This window comes from Falco biarmicus, chromosome 4 (genome assembly GCF_023638135.1).
Source record: "Falco biarmicus isolate bFalBia1 chromosome 4, bFalBia1.pri, whole genome shotgun sequence".
Lineage (NCBI taxonomy): Eukaryota > Metazoa > Chordata > Aves > Falconiformes > Falconidae > Falco > Falco biarmicus.
This window is the reverse complement of record NC_079291.1, coordinates 97,247,141-97,266,787: the sequence shown is the minus strand read 5'-3', so window position 1 is coordinate 97,266,787 and position 19,647 is coordinate 97,247,141. Positions and strand designations below refer to the sequence as shown.

General features: G+C 46.7%; 1 protein-coding gene across 16 annotated transcripts in view; it reads right to left on the bottom strand.

Annotated features, from left to right (window-relative positions):
• CADPS (calcium dependent secretion activator) overlaps positions 1-19,647 on the bottom strand; it is a 220,843-nt gene that overhangs the window by 116,313 nt on the left and 84,883 nt on the right. For all 16 annotated transcript variants that reach the window (XM_056335290.1, XM_056335291.1, XM_056335294.1 and 13 more), the window contains exon 6: positions 17,214-17,335. In XM_056335290.1, the coding sequence (XP_056191265.1) occupies positions 17,214-17,335 (122 nt within the window). The remainder of the gene's footprint in view (positions 1-17,213; positions 17,336-19,647) is intronic.

Below are 19,647 nucleotides of genomic sequence, written 5' to 3'. Positions count from 1 at the left end.
GTCTGCCGACACCTACGGCCAAACTTGCCATTTTAAGTGTTACATGGGGAGCCCACCCCACAGCTGACCTTTGCCACACGAGCATGAGAACTGCAGGAGCCCTGCAGCCCGCTAAGGGGTAAAAAGTCATGATGGTTTTATGTTTGAGATGTCGCAGCTGTGTTTCAAGCTTGCTTTCTACAGCTTAGAAAGTTAGAAACTTAGCAAAATAAAGCCAGACAGAAACTTCCAGACAGAGCTAAACAAAGCACCACTAAAACTGCACTTGCCCTCATTAGCAGAGAACAGCTCAGCTCAGGGAGGACTGGGGAACAGTGCACCACTGCAAGGAGGATGCTCCTGAGCATCCATCTGATCATGCAGAGGCCAAGGTAAAACTAGCAGATAAAAACTGTTCTTTATTTTTTTACTCTCTTTGTCTTTTTTTATAATTCATTGTGAGCTAGATTTCTATATTGTTCCCGAAGACCCTGAAAATTTGTCACACTTCAAAACTCATGTAAAGTGTGCAAGCAAACCTGAAGAATAATCACAAAGTGCTTTTTACGCTTAGAAGGTGCTTAGAAGAAACCAAGAGTATACCATAAGCAACACCTCTGAGTGATGTGATGGAACACATACGGCAACCTAGAATACTGCAAGTCACACGAGACATTACAGCATATCTTACTAACCACTTCTTTCTATCGACCCTCACGCTATTAGTGACACTTTCTTACTTTACACTGCCCTTAAACTAGACTCTCTGCTGAAGAAAGGTGGTTCCCTTGAAATGACTGGGAAAGGGCTCAAGATGCCACATGGTCCGGCGACTAAATTTCTTCAAACATAAATACCAAACAGCAGGTTTTACATTTGTAGTTATCAGGAAAAATAATTTACTCCTTCCTGTGCATAAGAAGTATAGGTTTATGCTTTGCTTTCCACTGAGCAAATCTTGTCCAACTGAGCTTAGCAGATGAGGGTGTTCAGCACAGAGCTGATTAATGAACTCAGCTTCTTTGTCAGCTTTGCTCTGAAGTTTTCTCTCCCAGTGTCACTGTTCCACGTGTTTCATCTACAACAACGCATCAAACTGCCACCAGTGCCAGGGAGCAGAGTTCTGTCATAAATCATCTACAGCACTACAGGTCCAGTCAGAGCCTCAGTATTATATATTTTTCGTGTGTGAGCCATCAGCTACCTAATAAACATTTTACCAAGAAACAACTTTATTTTCTAATCGCAGCTTCAGGTCACAGGTTATGTTTTTTCTCCTAAAACAACTGCGTTGCCACCAGCAGGGAAAGCTGGAAGATAATCTTGCTTTGAGTAAGAGGCAAAAGTAAGAAAATATCCAACCTTACGCTGTGTATTTTGACAGCATCTGCTTTATAGAACTCGTATCTCTGTTTACTATTAAAAAGCTCTTATTTGCTGAAGCATTCCCAGACCATATGTTATCAACAAATGTTACTAACCAAATACAAACAGTAATTTTCATTAGGTTTCCTTCATGAGAACAACGTTAACCACAAAGGGAATAAACGTTTCAAATGACAGTAAACATACATAACAAAACCTTGACAACGCTGTGGTGCTTACATATTCGTACCCCCAAAAGCCCTGAAAAGATCTGCGCCAACAAATAGAGACCCTCAGAAGTTGGGTTTTGTGCAGGTTGAAGCCTGCGGTGATGTCATTAGTTGCCATAGTGATGCTCAGCATAAGGCCATAATTCATGTCACCGAAACATCATTTGTATTCAATCTAAGTACGCAGTTTATCAGTGCTGTGTATTAAATTATTGTTCAGAAAATTAGCTCTGGACAGTAGCTAGGTATTAGGATCTTCTGTGGGACTAACAATGTAATGGTTTTATTTCCATGTTTAATAATTAAGCAGGTTATAACTGCAAGAGTTTATTTGTTGGGAAAGTGCCTTGGGACCCGTTCTGGACAAATCTTCTCATAAAGTGCTATCTTGTCCCCACATCACAGACATCATGCTGCTGGAAAGCAGTCATATATCTGCAAACAAGGACAAATAATGTCATTTTGGCCAAAAGGAGATCTATCTATTCACAAATACCACTGAAGAGTAGTACACAAGCAGAAAAATCCTGACAGTACTTTTTCAGTTAGGATCAGATCAACTATATGAAACCCACCTGAAGCCCTCAGCCCAGCATTTCTTATTGCCCAGTCTATCCCAAAGCCTGGAGCTGACCAAGAAACGCAGCCGTGCATAGGGACTTTGCTAGAACTGTCACCCTGTTTATGGCACTCTGCTGCTCCAGGGATATCATGAGGATCTACTTGCATTTCCAGGGTTTCTAATTAGGCATCAAACTTAGGATGAACAGCTAAACTCTGCTGGCTGCGAAAGCCAGAGGATGAGATATGTCCCAGTTGCTAACTTGACAAATGCTGGCCCTTATGCTATCTTGTAGAAGCACAATAAGTAGATCTTTGCTACAGACTTTACGTTTACTGATTCAACTAGAGGTGCCATCACAGCTACCAAACAGCCTAAAGCGCTGAAATTTTTTTCTGAATGAAACATAAAATGACATGTATCCAGAGGGTGTGAGTGGACAAGAAGTGACAAAGGCCATCCTTGTCCCCCACTACCTCCATGGGGACATCTAACGTGGAGCACTTGAAGCACGGGCTTACCTGTCTGATTTCAGGAGTATTTGGAGCTCTCACAGGCATTGTCCTTGCTGGCACCCGGAGGGAAAGTGATGCCATTGCCAATGCAGGTGCCAGGCTGCTCAGACCAAGCTGCTGTCAGCTGTTTCAAGCAACATGCTGCTGATCTTCTTGCAAAACTTCAGGCTGATGTTACTCGTCTTCCCAACTTACGGACAAAACAAGTAAGACCACCTAGGCTCCTCACCTTGCTGCTGTACCAATCTCTTACCCTTTCCTGCCATAAGGTCACTGCAAAAACAACTGCCTTCATCCTATGGACGCAAAGTGGTTTACATCCCGATCCTTGGCTGTAGCCTCTGAGTGCCACCAAAATGCAGACCCAGCAACTATAAAGTTAAATAACTATAAAGCCAAAAAGACAAAACCATTCAAATGCCATGGCATTGCTATGTTACAGTATGTGATTAAAAAAAACCATTTGGGATATGAATAAGGCTTGAGCAAAACCCTGCAGGGGCCCTTGTCCTGACCGCACTCGCGTATCGCATGAAACCAGGCAGTACGGTCTTTGACTCCAGCTGCTTTTCTCCACAATATCCTACTTACGTGGCCTAATATACGATTTTCTCTGCTGTGCTTGAGAGACATTGACTTAGTCATTTCTATTCATCTCTGGTGTGTAAGTTCCTCCAAAGGAAATTTTAGCAGCCATGAGTTTCCCAAAAGTGAATGTACATGTTAACACCCAGGAGAATGCATTGAATTCTTTTGCTTACATACTGTTGTCTCCAGCAAGTCCGCTTAGCCCCTGATTGGAAACAGTAACCCTTCTTCCAACATTGCTCTTGTAACTTCATCTAGCCAGAACATCGATGCCTGTGATTTCTATAAATAATGAACAAGCACAACTGAGTCGTATTGCTGGGCCATGAATCAGCCCCGCTAAGCGGCTTGGCCTGTCACTGGGCTCACATGGGAGCAGCTGGAGAGTGATGCGCTTTCGACAGGGTTGACATCTAAACACAATCTATGGCCTGTTCTCATGGGTTTCAAAACTGCGAGAGGAAACCTCTTCTCCCTCCCCAGATACATTTGTCGAAACATGTTTTCTTGCTGGTTTGCATGGAATAAACTTGAAAAAAATCAGAAAATAAAAGTAAAAATGTGTATTAAAGGAGAGCTGTGCTCTTCCGTCGGTGGGTTCTCTCCAGTGTGCATTACACTGAACGTACACAGCAGCACCCTGGGACATGGCACCTCTCTGCGTGACATGCTGCTCTTCTGCCTTGTTCCCACGAGTTTACTGCTTAAGTAAAAAAGTCTTGCAGAATAATATTCCTGCATATTGGTCAGATTTGCACTAGTTTGAGCCACCTGCTCAGTATTACTTTCAAATGTAACCAAATCAGCAGCAATGCCTGTTCGCTCCCAGGCCGGGAGCATGTCCCTGGGGACACAGAACACGGTAACCAGGACCCAGTGCCTCCTGCCTTCCCGCAGCAGCCAGCTGGTTGCATATGGAAGCAGGGAGGTCCATCTGAAAGGCTTCTAATACATGTGATGACATCTGTGACAAAATTTGCAAGGCCAGCTTAATGTCACTTGCTGTCCTCCACTGCCAGAAGGGGATCTGGTGAGAACTCAATGGTCTGGCTGCCTCCCTTGTGTGCTGCTGGTGCAGGCAGGAAAGGGTTGTGCTTCACGGACTTCTCACCCGCATCCCTCACCTCTGCTCTCCTGCACCCACAGCAGAATGTCTGTGTCCTTCCTGGTGTGTTCATAGCTCAGTCAGTCTCCAAAGCGAGCCGGCTGGTGAGAGGAAGCTCATGAAGAGGGCAGCACAGACAGCAGCCTGATACACGCTGCCTGTTTTTTGAGGAAACATGTGTCAGCAAAGTCACCCTTTGCTGGGTCACTGCTTCACCTCATGCGGTGTGATGCTTTTAATCCAGCCTTGTTTCTTGGCTTACCGCCGTGCCCAGCCGTGGTGCCTGCTGGAGCTGGATCCCACTCTGAGGATGGAGAGGTCCAACCCCCCTTCATCGCTGGGAGACTGAAACGCTACGTATGGTCTTGATTTAGTTCTTCCAGAAATCCTGCCTAACAAATGATGGTTTTCTTTCCTCAGCCCACTCCTCCACTCCCAGAAGAGACCTTTCCAGGAAACAGCCTTAAATCCTGGGCCATAAATCATGGGTGCCCAAAGCTCAAGTGCTGGGAAAAGCAAAGTTAGAGAAGCAGCACACCAGGCACCAAGCTAACCTACCTTCATGGAGCTGCTGGGGTAGTACACCTCCTTCTCCTCTAATGTAATGCTAAGGTATGTTTCTTTTTTACATATTTCTACAGATACAAGCAAGGAGGAAAACAAACAGTTTTAAAATGTGTTTAAAAGTTAACTGTACGTGAAGCAGCATGCTGGAAAGCTTTTTGTTATATTCTCTAATGCTTTACATCTACCAACGACTCAAAAACATGACATAGAGGTTGACAACCAAGATTACGGTTATCGGTGATCTTTCTGAACTTCCCTTGCCTGTACTCCGAGGCTGCAGTTCATTATAATGGAGTGCACACAGACTTACTGAGCTCAACAGCAAAACCTGACACAGGGATGGCATTAATTCCACCAGGATGAAAATGTTCATTTCATTTTCAGAAATGGGTAATTGTGAACTTCTAGGAATGACATAAATGAGACCGTGCTGCCCATGTGCCGAGCCCTTCAGAAGCAGGCATTGGGAGGGCAGACAGCTTGCTCCTCTTTGGGAGCAGTGTTGGTGAGGAACTGAACTGGCAGGGGATGCAACAGCACGGATGTGTCTGTGATGCATGGTGGAGGCACATGCTCACACCTGCACCAGATGGGTCATAACGCTGTAACACAAAGTAGGGCATCCCAAAGCCTTCGGGAAAATATGTAATTTTTGCAGCTCTTACGGGTAATGGCAATGGGTAATAGATTTTTGGTTTGTGTCTTTGGGATTTGAAAAAACCAAAAGACAACAGAAGAATTCAGGCTTTTTTTGTAGGCTCTCCACGAAAACCCACAGGCTGGGTCACGCAGCTGGAGACCTGTAGGGTGCAGCTCCACATACAACTTTGTTTCAGTGGAAGAATGCCATAAACCACAGCCAGTCTGGGGATGCTGGGTTGAGGACAGTTATAAACTGGTTTGCAACTTACTATAGTAGGACTACAAACCTCGACTGAGGTCAGCTGAGTTCTTCTAATAAACATAACCCATTGGGTGATACACCATTTTAAGAGATAGCGTTACTGAAAGATAAAAAAAATATTTAGTCAGAAACAAAAGAAGATGCTGGGTAAAGACACCAAACAAAGCAAGCAGTGCTGCCTGCTCTGCAGTGTTCAGAGCATGCGTCACGCTGTGGATGAAGTACAGGAGGTGTCGGTTCCTCCCACCAGCAAAACAGCAAGTCATTTAATCTATTCAGTGGGTTTTGTGGGACTGAGTTTGGATTTCACATGCCACAGAGGGTCTCAAAAGGAACTATAACTCTGAGGAAATGGTTTGATCTTTAGCTATCAGGAGAGAATGCCGAGACACGACACCGATCACAACTGCAAAAACCCAAAAATCTAGGGGACTGTACTACCATGTACACGTGCCCATGTCACCTGCCTAGGGCTCTTGCTACTGTAATAAGGAGAGATCTAATTAATAGTCAGTGGAGTTAAGCCTTAAACTGCCTCATCCCAATTCACAGGCAGCAAGCCGATGAAATGAAGGCTGCCCTAAAAGCTCCACTGCTAAAGAGGGGTGCTGGAGGTGACTGCTGCAGGTGCACAAAGAAGATCTGAAACTGAATTCTCAAAGAATATACATAGATGCAGAGAACCTTCTATGTTTCTTCTCATGCAAAAATGTCCTGGACTGGGAAATACGATTCAGGTGCTAAGAAAGGTACCTCTCCACTCTGCCTGTGGAAACGGGTTGAGAACGGTTTGCATCTGTGACACAGCTTGATTCCCGAGAGCTGCTGAGCCTCCTCTGGGATTCCTCCCACGGTAAAAGTTCAGTGTGTTTACTCACCTTCAGAACAGGATAACCAAAGTCATCAGACACAGATTGACAATGTAGCCTATTTTTGTTCACATTTGTTTCCTCTCTTTCCTTTCTGCTGACAGAACAGCCTTTCAGTCCCATCCCCTCGGAAAAAGCTGAGCTGAAGTGGGAGTGACAGCACAAACAGATTTCGTTCCTCCTAGACTTTCCTGCACAGACTTTTTAATGATGCTAAAAACCTGCTTTCACTGATGCAGCTACTGTTGCAGGTGGCTGACAAGCCAGCGCACACTGGCCGGCAGCGGTGGCTGTACCTGCCATCCCCTGGAGCTGCACAACACTGAGTGAGGCCATGTCTGCACAGAGCTCTGACGTCTGCTCTGATGGGGTAACCCAAGGGCTCTGTGAGTGAGTCCAGTTTCCTGGGATGTCCTAATTCCTGCTGAGCATGTTAACGCTCACTCTGCTAAAAACAAAGCACCATTAGTAATTCTTTTGCTTACAAAAAGGGTGTTCATTTAGCGAAAAACACCACTGCAGAAAGCACTATGTTGTTATCCAAAAGGTGAGCAGAAACAGCATGTCCCTAAGGACTGGGCTGCTCCCGGCAGCAGCTAACGATGTCTTCCAACTGCCAGCATTTCATGGACTGTCCATTTTTTGTTCCTATAGCTCTGAGACACAATGTAAGTGTTGTGCACGCAGACACCATCTTGCTTAACATCATGCAGCCGGCAGTACCAGACAGCTGATAAAAGGCACCATCTCTCCCTCCAGGAGCTGCAACTCCCACATCCTCAAACTGGCTACGGCAACACTACGACTGCCGGCTGAGAGAGAAATATGTCTAGGAGAGCATCACATCTGCGACTGAGCATGCAAGGTGCAGAAGGAATAGGGTAAAGCTGACGGAGGCTGCAGCAAAGCAAAGCCTGTGAAGGTCTGCTCTTGATCTGCTTGTGGCTCACACACAGTCCCTGCAGACCCCGTTTCCGTGCCAGCACCGTGTCACTCGGCTGCCAGGGCACTGCAGCCAAGAGGAGCTGCTGAGGCCGACAGCACAGCTTTAGGAACCCAAAAAAGGATGCTCTTTGCTATACAGAAAATGCAGAGCTTGATTTCTATTTTCCTGATCGTAGCTGACAGACAGGGGAAGTATTATGGGGAAGTAAGAAGGGATGGGAGCCGGATTTATTCACATAATAGCTATTTACGGCCACGAGATGGCATTCCTGCCCCAGAGATGTCCCTCTGCCATGCCTGCACCCAGCCCAGCCTCACCTCCTTCGCTCAGGACCACACGCTGCTCCCAGCCTGCTGCACCGGGCTGGGCAGGGATGTCACTGCAGCAATCCCGCAGCTGGCGGGGGTGAGGATTTAGGGCAATGCTATTCACCACAATCTTCGGGGGATTAACAGGGAAAATAAGTAGCATGATTACTTAGCATGATTTAAATGACGACTACTCATCAAATGCCCTGTGCTCTCCCTTAATACCATGATATTACAATTAGAGGTGAAAAGCTCAGGAGGAAATGGAAATGGAAGCCCAGCAACCTTTTACTGGGAGGCCTGGACTGAAAAAATAGCTGCTTTTATAAGGGCTGCCTCCTGTATGTGCTTCATCAGTATATCTGCTTTGAATACAGCACAAGTTAGGTTAGTTTCGTTCATTGAATGGGTCTGTGGGCATTTACTACCTGCGGTTGTTGCCACTTCTGGGGTAAGGTGACTGCAATGCCACGCACAGGCTGATCAAAGTTTCCTCTGGCCAAAGATGCTCCACTGAACCAGCCACAAAACTGTTCATTTCACAGAACAATTATTTAATTCAGACATGGTTAACTACTTCTAGCAAACGTTATCACCCTGGAAGAAAACACAACTGCGAAGGACTGCAGCTATTAAGGCCTGGTTATCATTTAGACTTACTAAAGTCATGCACTGCCAGCTTTATAGAAACTCAGCGTCTCACAAGCACAGACCATGGAAAAGGAGACAAATCCTCTGCCTAAAAATACAGGTTACTGCTTTTGTGCCAGCATAGCCGAGACCCTCCTTTATAAAATTCAGCAGAGGAAAGCAATGAAGTATTTCCTAAATGTAAACAGAGTGGAAAATAGCACAAATGAGCTTCCAAAATGAGCTAGAGAGAGGAACAAAGGGTGTGAGACACTCTTGTTGTACCACCACTCACACTTTTGCTGTCTTATCTTCTTCTAAGCCAGGATCCAGGACAGGACGCCCAGGTCCAGCCAGACACTTGGAATGGTAAGCGGTTCATCACGCCTAACTTCTAACGGCTAGAACCAAAGTCTTCCTGGCATCTCCTGGGTCAGTGGGGATGAGTGGGTGCTTCCAGCAGATGATGCTCACCCAGCCATCTTGGTCACAAGCATTTTTTCCTCTGTGAAACAGAAGCATTGCCCTAGTTTCATGGATAGGAAACCCAAAGTAAGGACTGAGCCAGCCACTGGCCTAGGGACACACAGCCGCTGAGAAAAAACACAGCAAATAGGCTAACACCATCGCCTTCATTCCAGTGGGAGATCCATCCCTAGACATACATTTTGTGTCTCCGACCTGCCAGTGACTGCAGGGCTCAGCAAGCCCTGACTTGCAAGGACTTCATCTCTCCTTCAGCAACCATCAGGGGCTGGTGAGCCCTCTTCCCACATCCTGACGGAACCTGCAGGTGCAATGGCTGTGCCTAGCTGCTGGAATCCCCCTTCTCACCTCCTCCAAGCCACGGAGTGGGAGTTGCTGCAGATGCTCTCAGCTTTATTTGACTACAAGGCCTTTTGGCAAAGGTCTGAAAGATCGGTGAGCTGGGCAAGATACTCCTGTGAGCTGTGTCCTGCCATTCGTGGATTTTTTCAATCTGAAACACTTTGGAGTTGCTCTGGAAGGGGTTCAAGAAAATGTTGCCAAGTATCTCTGCACTCCAGCCATGCTCACAAGCTCCTCTCTCCACGAGCATGCCTTGTCCTCTTTGCCCACGTAGCGATAACAGTACATAGCTCCCTTTAAGTACTTTCACACATAGTGCTGCTGTTCATTGGGACACCTAGTGCATTCACAAAGGCAACAGGCCCCTCTACCTTCATTTCACAGAAAGGACAACTAAAATGTTAAGAAATCACTGTCAAGGTTGGCCTTTCCGTTAAACCAATCCCTCTTCCAGAGCTCTGTCGAAGCAGGAGTAGGCACAGTACCAATTCTTTAAAGCATGCTCTCTATCTCCCTGCGCTGCTTTGCAACAGCAATAGCAGTACCCCTCATTAAATAATAACATGCACTACTTGTACACAGCATTTAATAAATAAACCAACAACTGGGCACTTTTCACATGTCTCATCCCCCGCCTTTCCCTCAGCAAGCGACATACAGAACTTGCACTAAAGCATGGCTTAATTTTTTTTTAAAACACCAACCACAAGCATTAAACAAGAAGACTGAATGTATCCCAGGACTTCTGTTTTGCAGTCTTCTTATTTCAGCACTATTTCAGATCACTGAATCCCAATCTCATTTCAATGTCCTTTTGGTCTTTACTATCCCATCTTAAGGGTGCATGCATAGGAGTGATTAAGCAGACGGGTGTCGCTGAAAATCGCCTTGGGCATCATCACACCTTCTGGAATACTTAAATTTGAATGTATGTGCTATCACAAGAATACATAATTCCCAAGTGCATAGGAACACTCGAAAAATTAGACAGCTGGCAAGAAAAGAGACATTCATCTGCGAAAGAGAAGGTGTATGAGCTCAACCCTTACTAGACACCAGAGAATCCATGCAAAAGCGATGCTACGTACACTCCAAAGATCAGGGAAAACAGAGCCAGAGCTTGTGCTTACTTGAAACCACACAATCCAGCTACAAGAGGTAAGTCTATAGAAACAAGCCTTCATTATTGTTCATCACAGTATCTGGTGCAACATTTGCAGTACGAGGAGAGAGGAGGGACTGCACATGAGACCTCGGGGAGCAGGACCGTACCCGGGATCACCATCTGCATTCCCAGCAGGCTATTGCACTGCTGCCCAGGAGGCTGCACCACGCCACTGCCACTGCGGCTGTCTGAGTGATACTCGGGTAAGGGAATCCCTGTGGGGCATTGCCTTTGTTCTGGGGGAAAAACTCAGCTGCTTAATCTAAAGCAGACTTTTTGTCATGCCATGGTCCCCAGGCAGCAGCTGAGCTGTGTAAGAACCGCTCCTGCAGAGCAGCTACGAGGAGGCATCAGAAGCGGTTCTGAATTCCTAATTAAAAAGGCAACTAATCCACTTGCGTGAAGACATCCCATAGTAGATCACGTGGTTGCACCTGGGTAATAACTTTTTAGTGCATTTTTTGCTGTGCTTAATGACTTGTCCACAGCCTCCACTTTCAAAAATGGGAATGTCATAGCATAAATCTCAGGAGCGTGATGGAACTATTATCACACGCACAAAAGGGGGTTTGAAGAGCAGGTCAGACTGAACTCACAGCGGAGCTCTGCAGGCGCAAGGCTATGAACAGTCTCATCAGAAAACTGGCTCCTAAACGTGCTAAAATAGCTGTAAGTGAAGAAATCTTGTGTCGGGGATTTGGACATCACTTTGCACCCTTCAGGCCTAGACAGAGGGGCTGAAAGCAACTCCTCTGAAATGCCTGTCCCTGCATTGCCACCTCTGAGCCTGGCAGCACCACGGGCTCAGAGCATCTGCACCGTGCTCGCAGAGAGCAAAGCTGAAGATCTCTCCTGGAAGACATTTCCCCAACAGCTGCCTGGGGGCAGACTGACCCTCCGCTCAGACCCTCACCCCAGCCACAAGGGCTGTATCTCAGAAGTGACTGTGGCTGATGTCAGCCATACCCAGGGCTGTCATCCACTTTTGACACGTTCATAAGGCTCCTGGAGGTTTTCTAAGGAGAAAGAGCTGTAAACATCTGCACAGCTGTGAAACGAAATCATGTAACTGGAAAGGCAAGCCAATCAGTCTGGGTAATTAAGATAGCTTATATTTAACGCTGAGCCAACTAGAAGTGGGAGGAGATTAAAGAGAGGCAAAAAATCCATCTATCCCCTAACATTTCCTTTCTTTGTTTTTAAGCCAGCATCATGAATTTTGCCTACACAGGGCTTAGCTAGGCGTGAAACCTAAACATGAACGACTGCTTAAAACCGTGTAGCCACGCAAGGTCTTCTGCCTGTGCTTTGCCTCTGAGAGACAGCAACGTCTCTGGAGCGTAGCATGGGCTCGGGGCACCCAAGTGATGCCAGGGAGTCTAAGGCAGCCGATTCTCCCGCCTGGCAGGGCTGTCACAGCAGCCAGGGCAGCACTGCTGAGAGCAGTGGGCAGCCTCCTGGGCTGCAGACCGCACACATCTGGAAGAGACCTACCAGGCATGGCACCAACAGCTGTACTGAGGGATACACAACATGAATTATAGGCTAAACTCTGCTCTCACACACATCAGTATAAACCCCTTTAGTTTGGCAGAGTTAAATTAGTTCTACAGGATATGGAATATTTATTTGTAATTTATACATCTCAAAAGGACCTTTCTCATTTTACCACCGGGAAGTGTTCACAGCAGCTCCCAACTAACCGTGGCAGCAAAACACTGACTGCAACAAAGCACTCTTATCATGCTCCTACTCTGCAAAGCTGCTGAGCATCACTCCAAACTCCAGGGCCTCAGGCAGGGTATTCTTGAACGAAAATACCAGATTTTCCCCTTCTGCCAAGAGAGAGAGGGCATCCCTGCTTGCCAGATGCCCTTCACGCAGGGCTTCTCCCTTTGCTGCTCAGTGCCCATCTCCCAGAAAGAGATGGTGACTGAAAGGCGCTGAGGAAGGATGCTGTGGAGTTCCTGTCCCTTTTCATGGTCAGGAAGAGGGCTCTGATGGATGCAGCACACCAATCTGAAATGAAGACTCTAGTGGAGTGATAAGCTTGGCAGTTTGGTGTAGGGATCCAAACAAGGGCAGCCTGATGCAGCAGAGAGAAGCAGCTGAGCTGTCAGAGCTCCTTGAAAGCAAATCAGGCAGCAGCATCAGGAGCGAGCACAAAGATAAAACTGGGCACCCCTGTCCCCGAGTGTGTTGGCTAAGGGATCAGAGATGGAGGGGTTTAAAAGTTTACCAAAGACATTACTTCATCAAGAGTGAATTTGTGGAGAGGGCATGAGGCCCAAGCTCTTGGTCACAACAAACAACATAAGAAGTGACATGGAGTCAGATGAGACCCACCGAGTGTCCTCTCTGGCACTGCCCTACAGCACATGCCGAAGAAAACGCATAGAAAAAAAACAGGCAATAAAGAGAGATCTTCTCCTTCAAAAATAACAAGCTCCATTCTCACCTCTAATACTGTGAGCTACTGCACAACTCTGGCACCAGAGCTGAAGAGGCTGCTTTGCACAGGGCGATATATAACCTCCAAATGCAGACACTTCCAGAGTCAGAGGAGCAGCCCACACCTCCATCCCTTCTTCACTGTGCCAAAGTGCCCTGAGAGGTTGGCCAGCTTCTTCCCCCATCAGGTACTTACAGCTCTTGAACAAATCGGTTCAGCTGAGCTCAGAGCAGATACGCTTGATTTTCACTGCTGTGAGCCAGAGAACGAAACTTATTTGCGTGCTGAAAGACATCCAGGTGAATATACGGCATTTACTCGCAAGGCATGTAGGACTTTGCCATTGTTTGGGTCCCTTGTTTTCTTTTGTTCTGCTCATGTCAGAGACAGGTGATATGATAAGATGATGAAACACTGGTACAGCCCACGGGCACTGTTACAAGCACAACAAGGTCACTGTTTAAATACATCCAGGAGCCTCTTCAGAGACCATAGGGCAGGGGTGCTGTGGCTGGACACTTTATGCTATTTCCAGGCCCCTCGGCAACGCTGTTCTCGGGCTGTACCAATATAGCTCCTGGAAGGGCAGTACTGGAGATGTGCGGAGCCACCTCACCCCCCTGTGCCTTGCAGATGGCAGACATCAGGCCAACATGCAGGGAAGGAGGGGTATAAACCCCTCTATGATCTGCAAGAACACAGTTCCAGTACAAAAAGCAGTAAAATCCTGCTCATATTGGGATTTGGGATATTTTGTAGAGGCATCTGCGGGTTCAAGCATAATACAAAGGCTTTTTCTTACACAACTTATTAAAAGCACTACTAATAATACACTGCAAGCCTGATCTGAAATAACCCTTGCTATTTCAGGTCTGGCTTTCTCTAGTACTGTGCCATCCCCTGCACCCGCACTCAGGCAGATAATCCTCACATGAAGGGATTGGGCTTAAAATGTCAGGAATCCAGCAAGGAGCCTGAGAAGAAATAGAATAGCAGTTTTGACCGCTGTCCCAAGAGCCACACTCCTTGCACACGATTCATCTGATCACTTGGTACGTGTAGCTGCTAACCCTGCTGCTACCTTGCCTCTTTCAAGATCTACAGACAGGATTCAAGCTCCAAAGTCACGAAGATGCTTTCAAACACCTTATTCTCAAAACCTGCTGGTTTTGCGCTAGGGAAGATGAAAGGTGCATCTCTCTCAGACCTAGACCAGTGCTTCTGGAAACCCTTCCCTGGCTGGGAAATTGCCTTTTTCCATTAAGGGTGCGTAGCCCAGGTTAGCACGCCTGACATGGCACTGAGCTGAAAAGCCACCACTGCCACCGATACGCTGTGACTTGGGTATTTTAGCTGAGGGCTGGCATTTCAAGGACAGGTGAGAATACAGAATGAGAATACAGGTACAATGATGTCCTACAAGGTTGTGTGGCCCCGTGACACTCTCCTTTCCAGCCAGGACTCAGGGCTATGATAAAAAAGGGAAGTCTTCCAGTGAATCTTACTGTTCAAATGTAATTTGTCCTCCTAATGTTCATGATAAATTTATTATTTTGTACCCTGTAGAGCCTCCAAATGATGGCAACACTGAATTTCAAACAGCTTGAAGACTTACAGTTTAATCTGGGAAAATGCTGCCTGCTTCCAGAACTGTATTCACCACATGGTCTGAGTACAGACACTTCACCTGCATTTTTTGAGCCTCTGAGATATGAAAGTTTTGAGACGTACAGGGGTAACCTGCTGCAGTATTCACACTTTCATAGTGCTGAGGCTCAAAATCCCTGCAGCGTGCTCCTCACCCCCAGGCCAGGCAGCATCCCCTGCTGAAGCACACAAAGCCTGGGATGCTGGGGAGCGAGCCCCCCTGGAGAGCACTCCAGCATGCTTTTGCTGATCTAGCTCCTTTATCAATAAGTGTTTTGCTTATGATAAAAAAACACACAAGCAAGCACAGTGTGAATGACCTTAGTGAAAGTGACACTGGCATCTAAAGAGACACTCCAGAAGGCATTTTGGCTGACCACAAATCTTTTGTCTGCAAGGCAGCATAGCTCAAAAATGCACCAAAGACTTCTGTAAGCTGTTTCTATCACTGCCCCATCACCAGGGTACCTGAGGGCCTTCAAGTCTTGTATTAAGCAACATGACAAACATGTCACATCTAGTTCATTTTCTCTTTCCCTCTCTTCTGAAGAGGAGAAACTAAGTGCAATAAATTTCTTTCTTAGGGCTTTGGTTTTCTGTGTCTGGGGGGGGAAGAAGGGTGAAAGGAGCACTTCTAATGTAGAGAGGAAAAAAGGACAAGCTTTTTGTGATGGTCTCTGGTTTCTGTGGAATGCTACTCTAGAGACTTGGCTCGGGTCATCTTTAGTTTTGGAAACAAAAAGTCCCAGGACCCACAAGGAATACACCCTCCTAAGGCATTTCCATAGGTTTTAGCCCAAGTGCTGGAGCAGCCCAGAAGACTTCAAGACTGACTCACACCTCTATGGGAAGCCAGTGAAGGGAGAGGATGAGCGTGATGGACTTGCATAACTCGTATCACGCCACAGCATTCAGCATCGGCTGCATTTTCCTGAGGGCTGATGGCTTCATGCCCAGACACTGTACATTTCATTATGATAAAAAGACCCACTCAATTAAAGAGCTCACTCCTGCAGCCCTTATTTTCAAAACAACACTTGTACAAATGGTCCTATGGCTGACAGCAAGAAGGCTTGCATAAGGAAGGACAGACCCTTTGAGCAAAAGTGGGATGAACAGACCAAGCTAAACCAGCACACGTAACCCAGCAGAAGTGTGCTTTTCAGTATGGTAGTAGTAATTTCCCCTAAATAGCGCCCAAGTTTCACCACTGAAGCAGTAAAAATACCTAAAATAGTGACAATTGCAGGTTCTTATGGAAATTTCCTTCCAAGCACAGCTCTCCTACTTCCTTCTCCGAAGCAGATTTTAAAGCATTTTGAAAAGTAAGCCAGGCTGCAGCACTTTCCCTGATTGGGAATATTGTTTTTAAACCGCTTACTGCAGATTCCTACTCCTCCGGCACAGCACAGGGCACAAGGCATCAGCAGTTTTTGTGCCCCCATGGGAGGACAAGCGCTGAGGGAAGGCAGCCTGCCTTTGGCTCTGCTCTCCTGCCTCCATCAGCTGCTCTCACACTGGTTGCCTGCAGTGCTCGTGCACCCGCATGCAACACAGCCGGGTGGTTTTGGCTTTCCTTCCACCAGCTTGGGAAGCACCTGGTGAAACACTGCTGGAGATTGGTCACGGGGAGGGAATGGGACATGGGAACAGAGAGGGAATATCTCAACAGCAGCCCCTCCTGCACTCTTCCCCACTGCTGGAGGAGGCTTCATACCACCTTGGCAATTCTCCACTGTGAGGGCGCGCACTGAAAATTTCATTTAAGTGTGAAATCTCTGTGGTGAACCAGGGGAAAACTGCTTCATATCCATATGCATAGTGTTTCAATTTAACTAATCCCACAAATTGGAAATGAAATAAGCCATTCATCATTTTCTCCTTCCAAATTAAGAATGATCAGTCACTACTAGAAGGCTTGTAACAACATCTGGGTAAGACAAAAAAGCCAAGCATGGGGCCAAGGCTGGGGATTTGGGGATCAGGTCAAAGAGGACAGAACAAGACTCTGCCCTTGACCTGGACCAGGGAAAAGTGGCCTCAGATAAAGCTTCAACTGAGTGACCTGGGGCTTTCCCCAGCTCCTCTCTCCCACCTCTGGCTGTGGCTGCCAGAGTCTATCCCTGCCAGCTGTTTCCCTTTCTCATAGGACCGTTGAAATCCTGACAGTGAGGGCAAGATTATATACCTACACCTGATGGCACCAGTTCAGATGGACACTTAGACAAGTATTTATCTAAGCACATGCTTAACTTTATCCCTATTTAGCGAAGTACTTACGTACAGGCACAAATATATGTCCCTATGGCTACAAGAGATGTTAAGCCTGTCATTAACATTTTATTTTTTTTCCCCCTCAAGCAGGGCTTATGTGCCATTCTTAGTTGCAGGACGATGCTCTGCATATGTGGAAGGCCATGCTTCTCCTCTGTTTCTCAGAGTTCCCTCTGGCCTCACCATGCAGGAGGTGGAACTATTCGCAGCGACTCAGCAGTGCAGAGATGGGGCAAAGGAGAGCACGGCGGAGAGAGCAAAAAGCAAAGCAAAACTTACGTTGGCTTTGAGGCTTCAGCCTGGTCAGTCTGCAGTTTCTCCCCACCTTCAACTTCCATGGTGCAGTACACAATACGGTTGGGAGCCAGCGACTTCAGACCCTGCACCTCCATGATGACAACCTGCAGGTTAAAGGAAGAGGAGCGTAAGAGGAGCAGTCTCCTTCAGACCTCGCTCTGGCTGCTGAACCCATAGGGTCAGCCAGCGCTGGGGTCCTCCACATGCTGCCGAATGTTCATGGTGGCCAGCGGGCAGGGACGGTGGTGGTGGCCAGCAGGCGGGGATGGTGGCACTGCCCAGGCTGAGTGGGGACCATGGCAGCCAGTGAGGTCTGTATGGAGGCTTGTTGAAGCCCTTGGGTACCCAGGGCTATATCAAGCTTCAGCAGATGGGCCTCACAGACATGGTCCTGCCCCACCTAAAAGTGCCTTAATATGCAAAATCCAGAAGAAAAGCACACAGCTACTCAGCTTGTACCAAAAGCCCATTTTCAAGATCAATCATAGACTAGTTTGGGTTTGACCTTTGAAGACCATCTAGTCTAAACTCCCTGCTGTGGGCAGGGACACCTTCCACCAGACCCAGTTGCTTAGAGGCCCACCCAACCTGGCCTTGGACGCTGCCAGGGATGGGGCACCCACAGCTGCTCTGGGCAGCCTGTGCCAGCGCCTCACCACCCTCATTGTAAACATTTTCTCCCTTATATTCAATCTATATCTACCTTCTTTCAGTTTAAAACTGTTGCCCCTTGTCCTGTCACTACAAGCCCTGGTAAAAAGTCTTTCTCCATCTTTCTTAGAAGAAATCTTATTAAGAAGTCACCATGAAAGTTTCTTGCAGGTCATTACCCCTTTTATTTTTTTTCTTAAAGCTGATTAAACCTATAAACCACATACTTTAAACATTTCTACAAGAAACACTGTGGGAGCTCATGTTTTATTTTACATGTGTTCATGTTTTATTACAGCTATCTATGAAGTATGTACACAGGGGTTTAAAATTCCTCTCCTCATGTCCTTCTAACCTGTCCTTGCATTCAGGATCCCTTCCCTGGCATCCAGAGCTCCACAACCCCCTGATGAGCACACATTTTTGGGAAAAGCTGTCTTGCAGCGAGAGTTTCGTGCACCGAGTAGTGCATAGATCTGCCAGCTCCTGAAGTCAGTGCTTCACTGAGCTTCTGCTTCTGCCAGATGGGGTTCAGCTGGAGCAAAGCATTTGAGACATCCCACTGTAAGGGCGAGTCCCCTTATGCATGGCTATACACACTGCACAGGCTTTTGCAACAGAGAGGTCTACTGCTTTGTGATAGTTCTCTGCTCCTCTGTACAGGAATGCTTAGAAGTCAGGCTTTATTTGATGCTGCGGTTGAAGGCACCATCTCTGGGTTCACAGACTTACTTTTAAATAAGACTGAACTGAATATTATAAAGATGGTTTTAGACATCTAATAAGTTAAACTCTGACTGGACAACCAACATTGCTAAGTTTTGCACTGGCATGATATATATAACAAGAGACCCCTTAGGAGAGAAATAAACAAGGATCTACACAAAAATAGAATTTTCTGATTTTTCTTCACCCTACATTTTTGACCCCATCCTGGTAGTTGTTACGACAATGTAACATAAACCCACTCACTGACAGACAACAATAATTCTGTACGGGTGTGCTGATGATTCCTCGGAGTAAATGTCTTGCCTAGACCGCAAATATGTTTGCACAGAACAATTAAGTTGGCTGAAAACAGCTAGTGCAGCAACACTGCTTCCAGGACTGAGACAGCCTGTGTCGGAGGTAACAGCGGGTCCCCGCAGCACCCTGCCTTCCCCTGGGCTGTACAGGCAAACTGCTCAACAGAGCGCCGAGCAGAAAGTCAGTGCTCAACACAAAGCAAAGAGCAAGCCAGAAAAGCACAGTATTTCCACACAAACTGCAAGTCAATCTGTTGGGTGCATTCAAACCCCAGCAAGTTTTAACAATTCTCCGAAAAGGAAGCAAGGCTTGCAATAAAATACAGTGGCACCTCTAACTGGCAATAATTAAACATACTGACATTCATAGTGTTGGATTATTGTACCAGTTTTGGGGAGAATACAGGCTCGGGGTTACTGGGCTACACTCAGTAACAAGCTGCACGAAGCGGTCAGTTAATGGTGCAGATTTCTGAACCACTGGATATATATCACCAGGAAACGCCAGGCAGTTTGTCTCACACAGTTTGTTCTGACAAGATGGTAAGACACCAGAAAGGACACAGTGTCTGACCACAGGCAAAGCTTCTAGTAACTCAGAGAGGAGCCATGCCTCACAGAGATCAGAAAATGATTTCTACTGATCTCTCTCCACCGAACAAGTCTGAATGGAGCAGAGGTTGTCTGCTGTGATTTTTTACTCCCACAAGCTCTGCACACTGTCATGTGTGTGAAGCTTA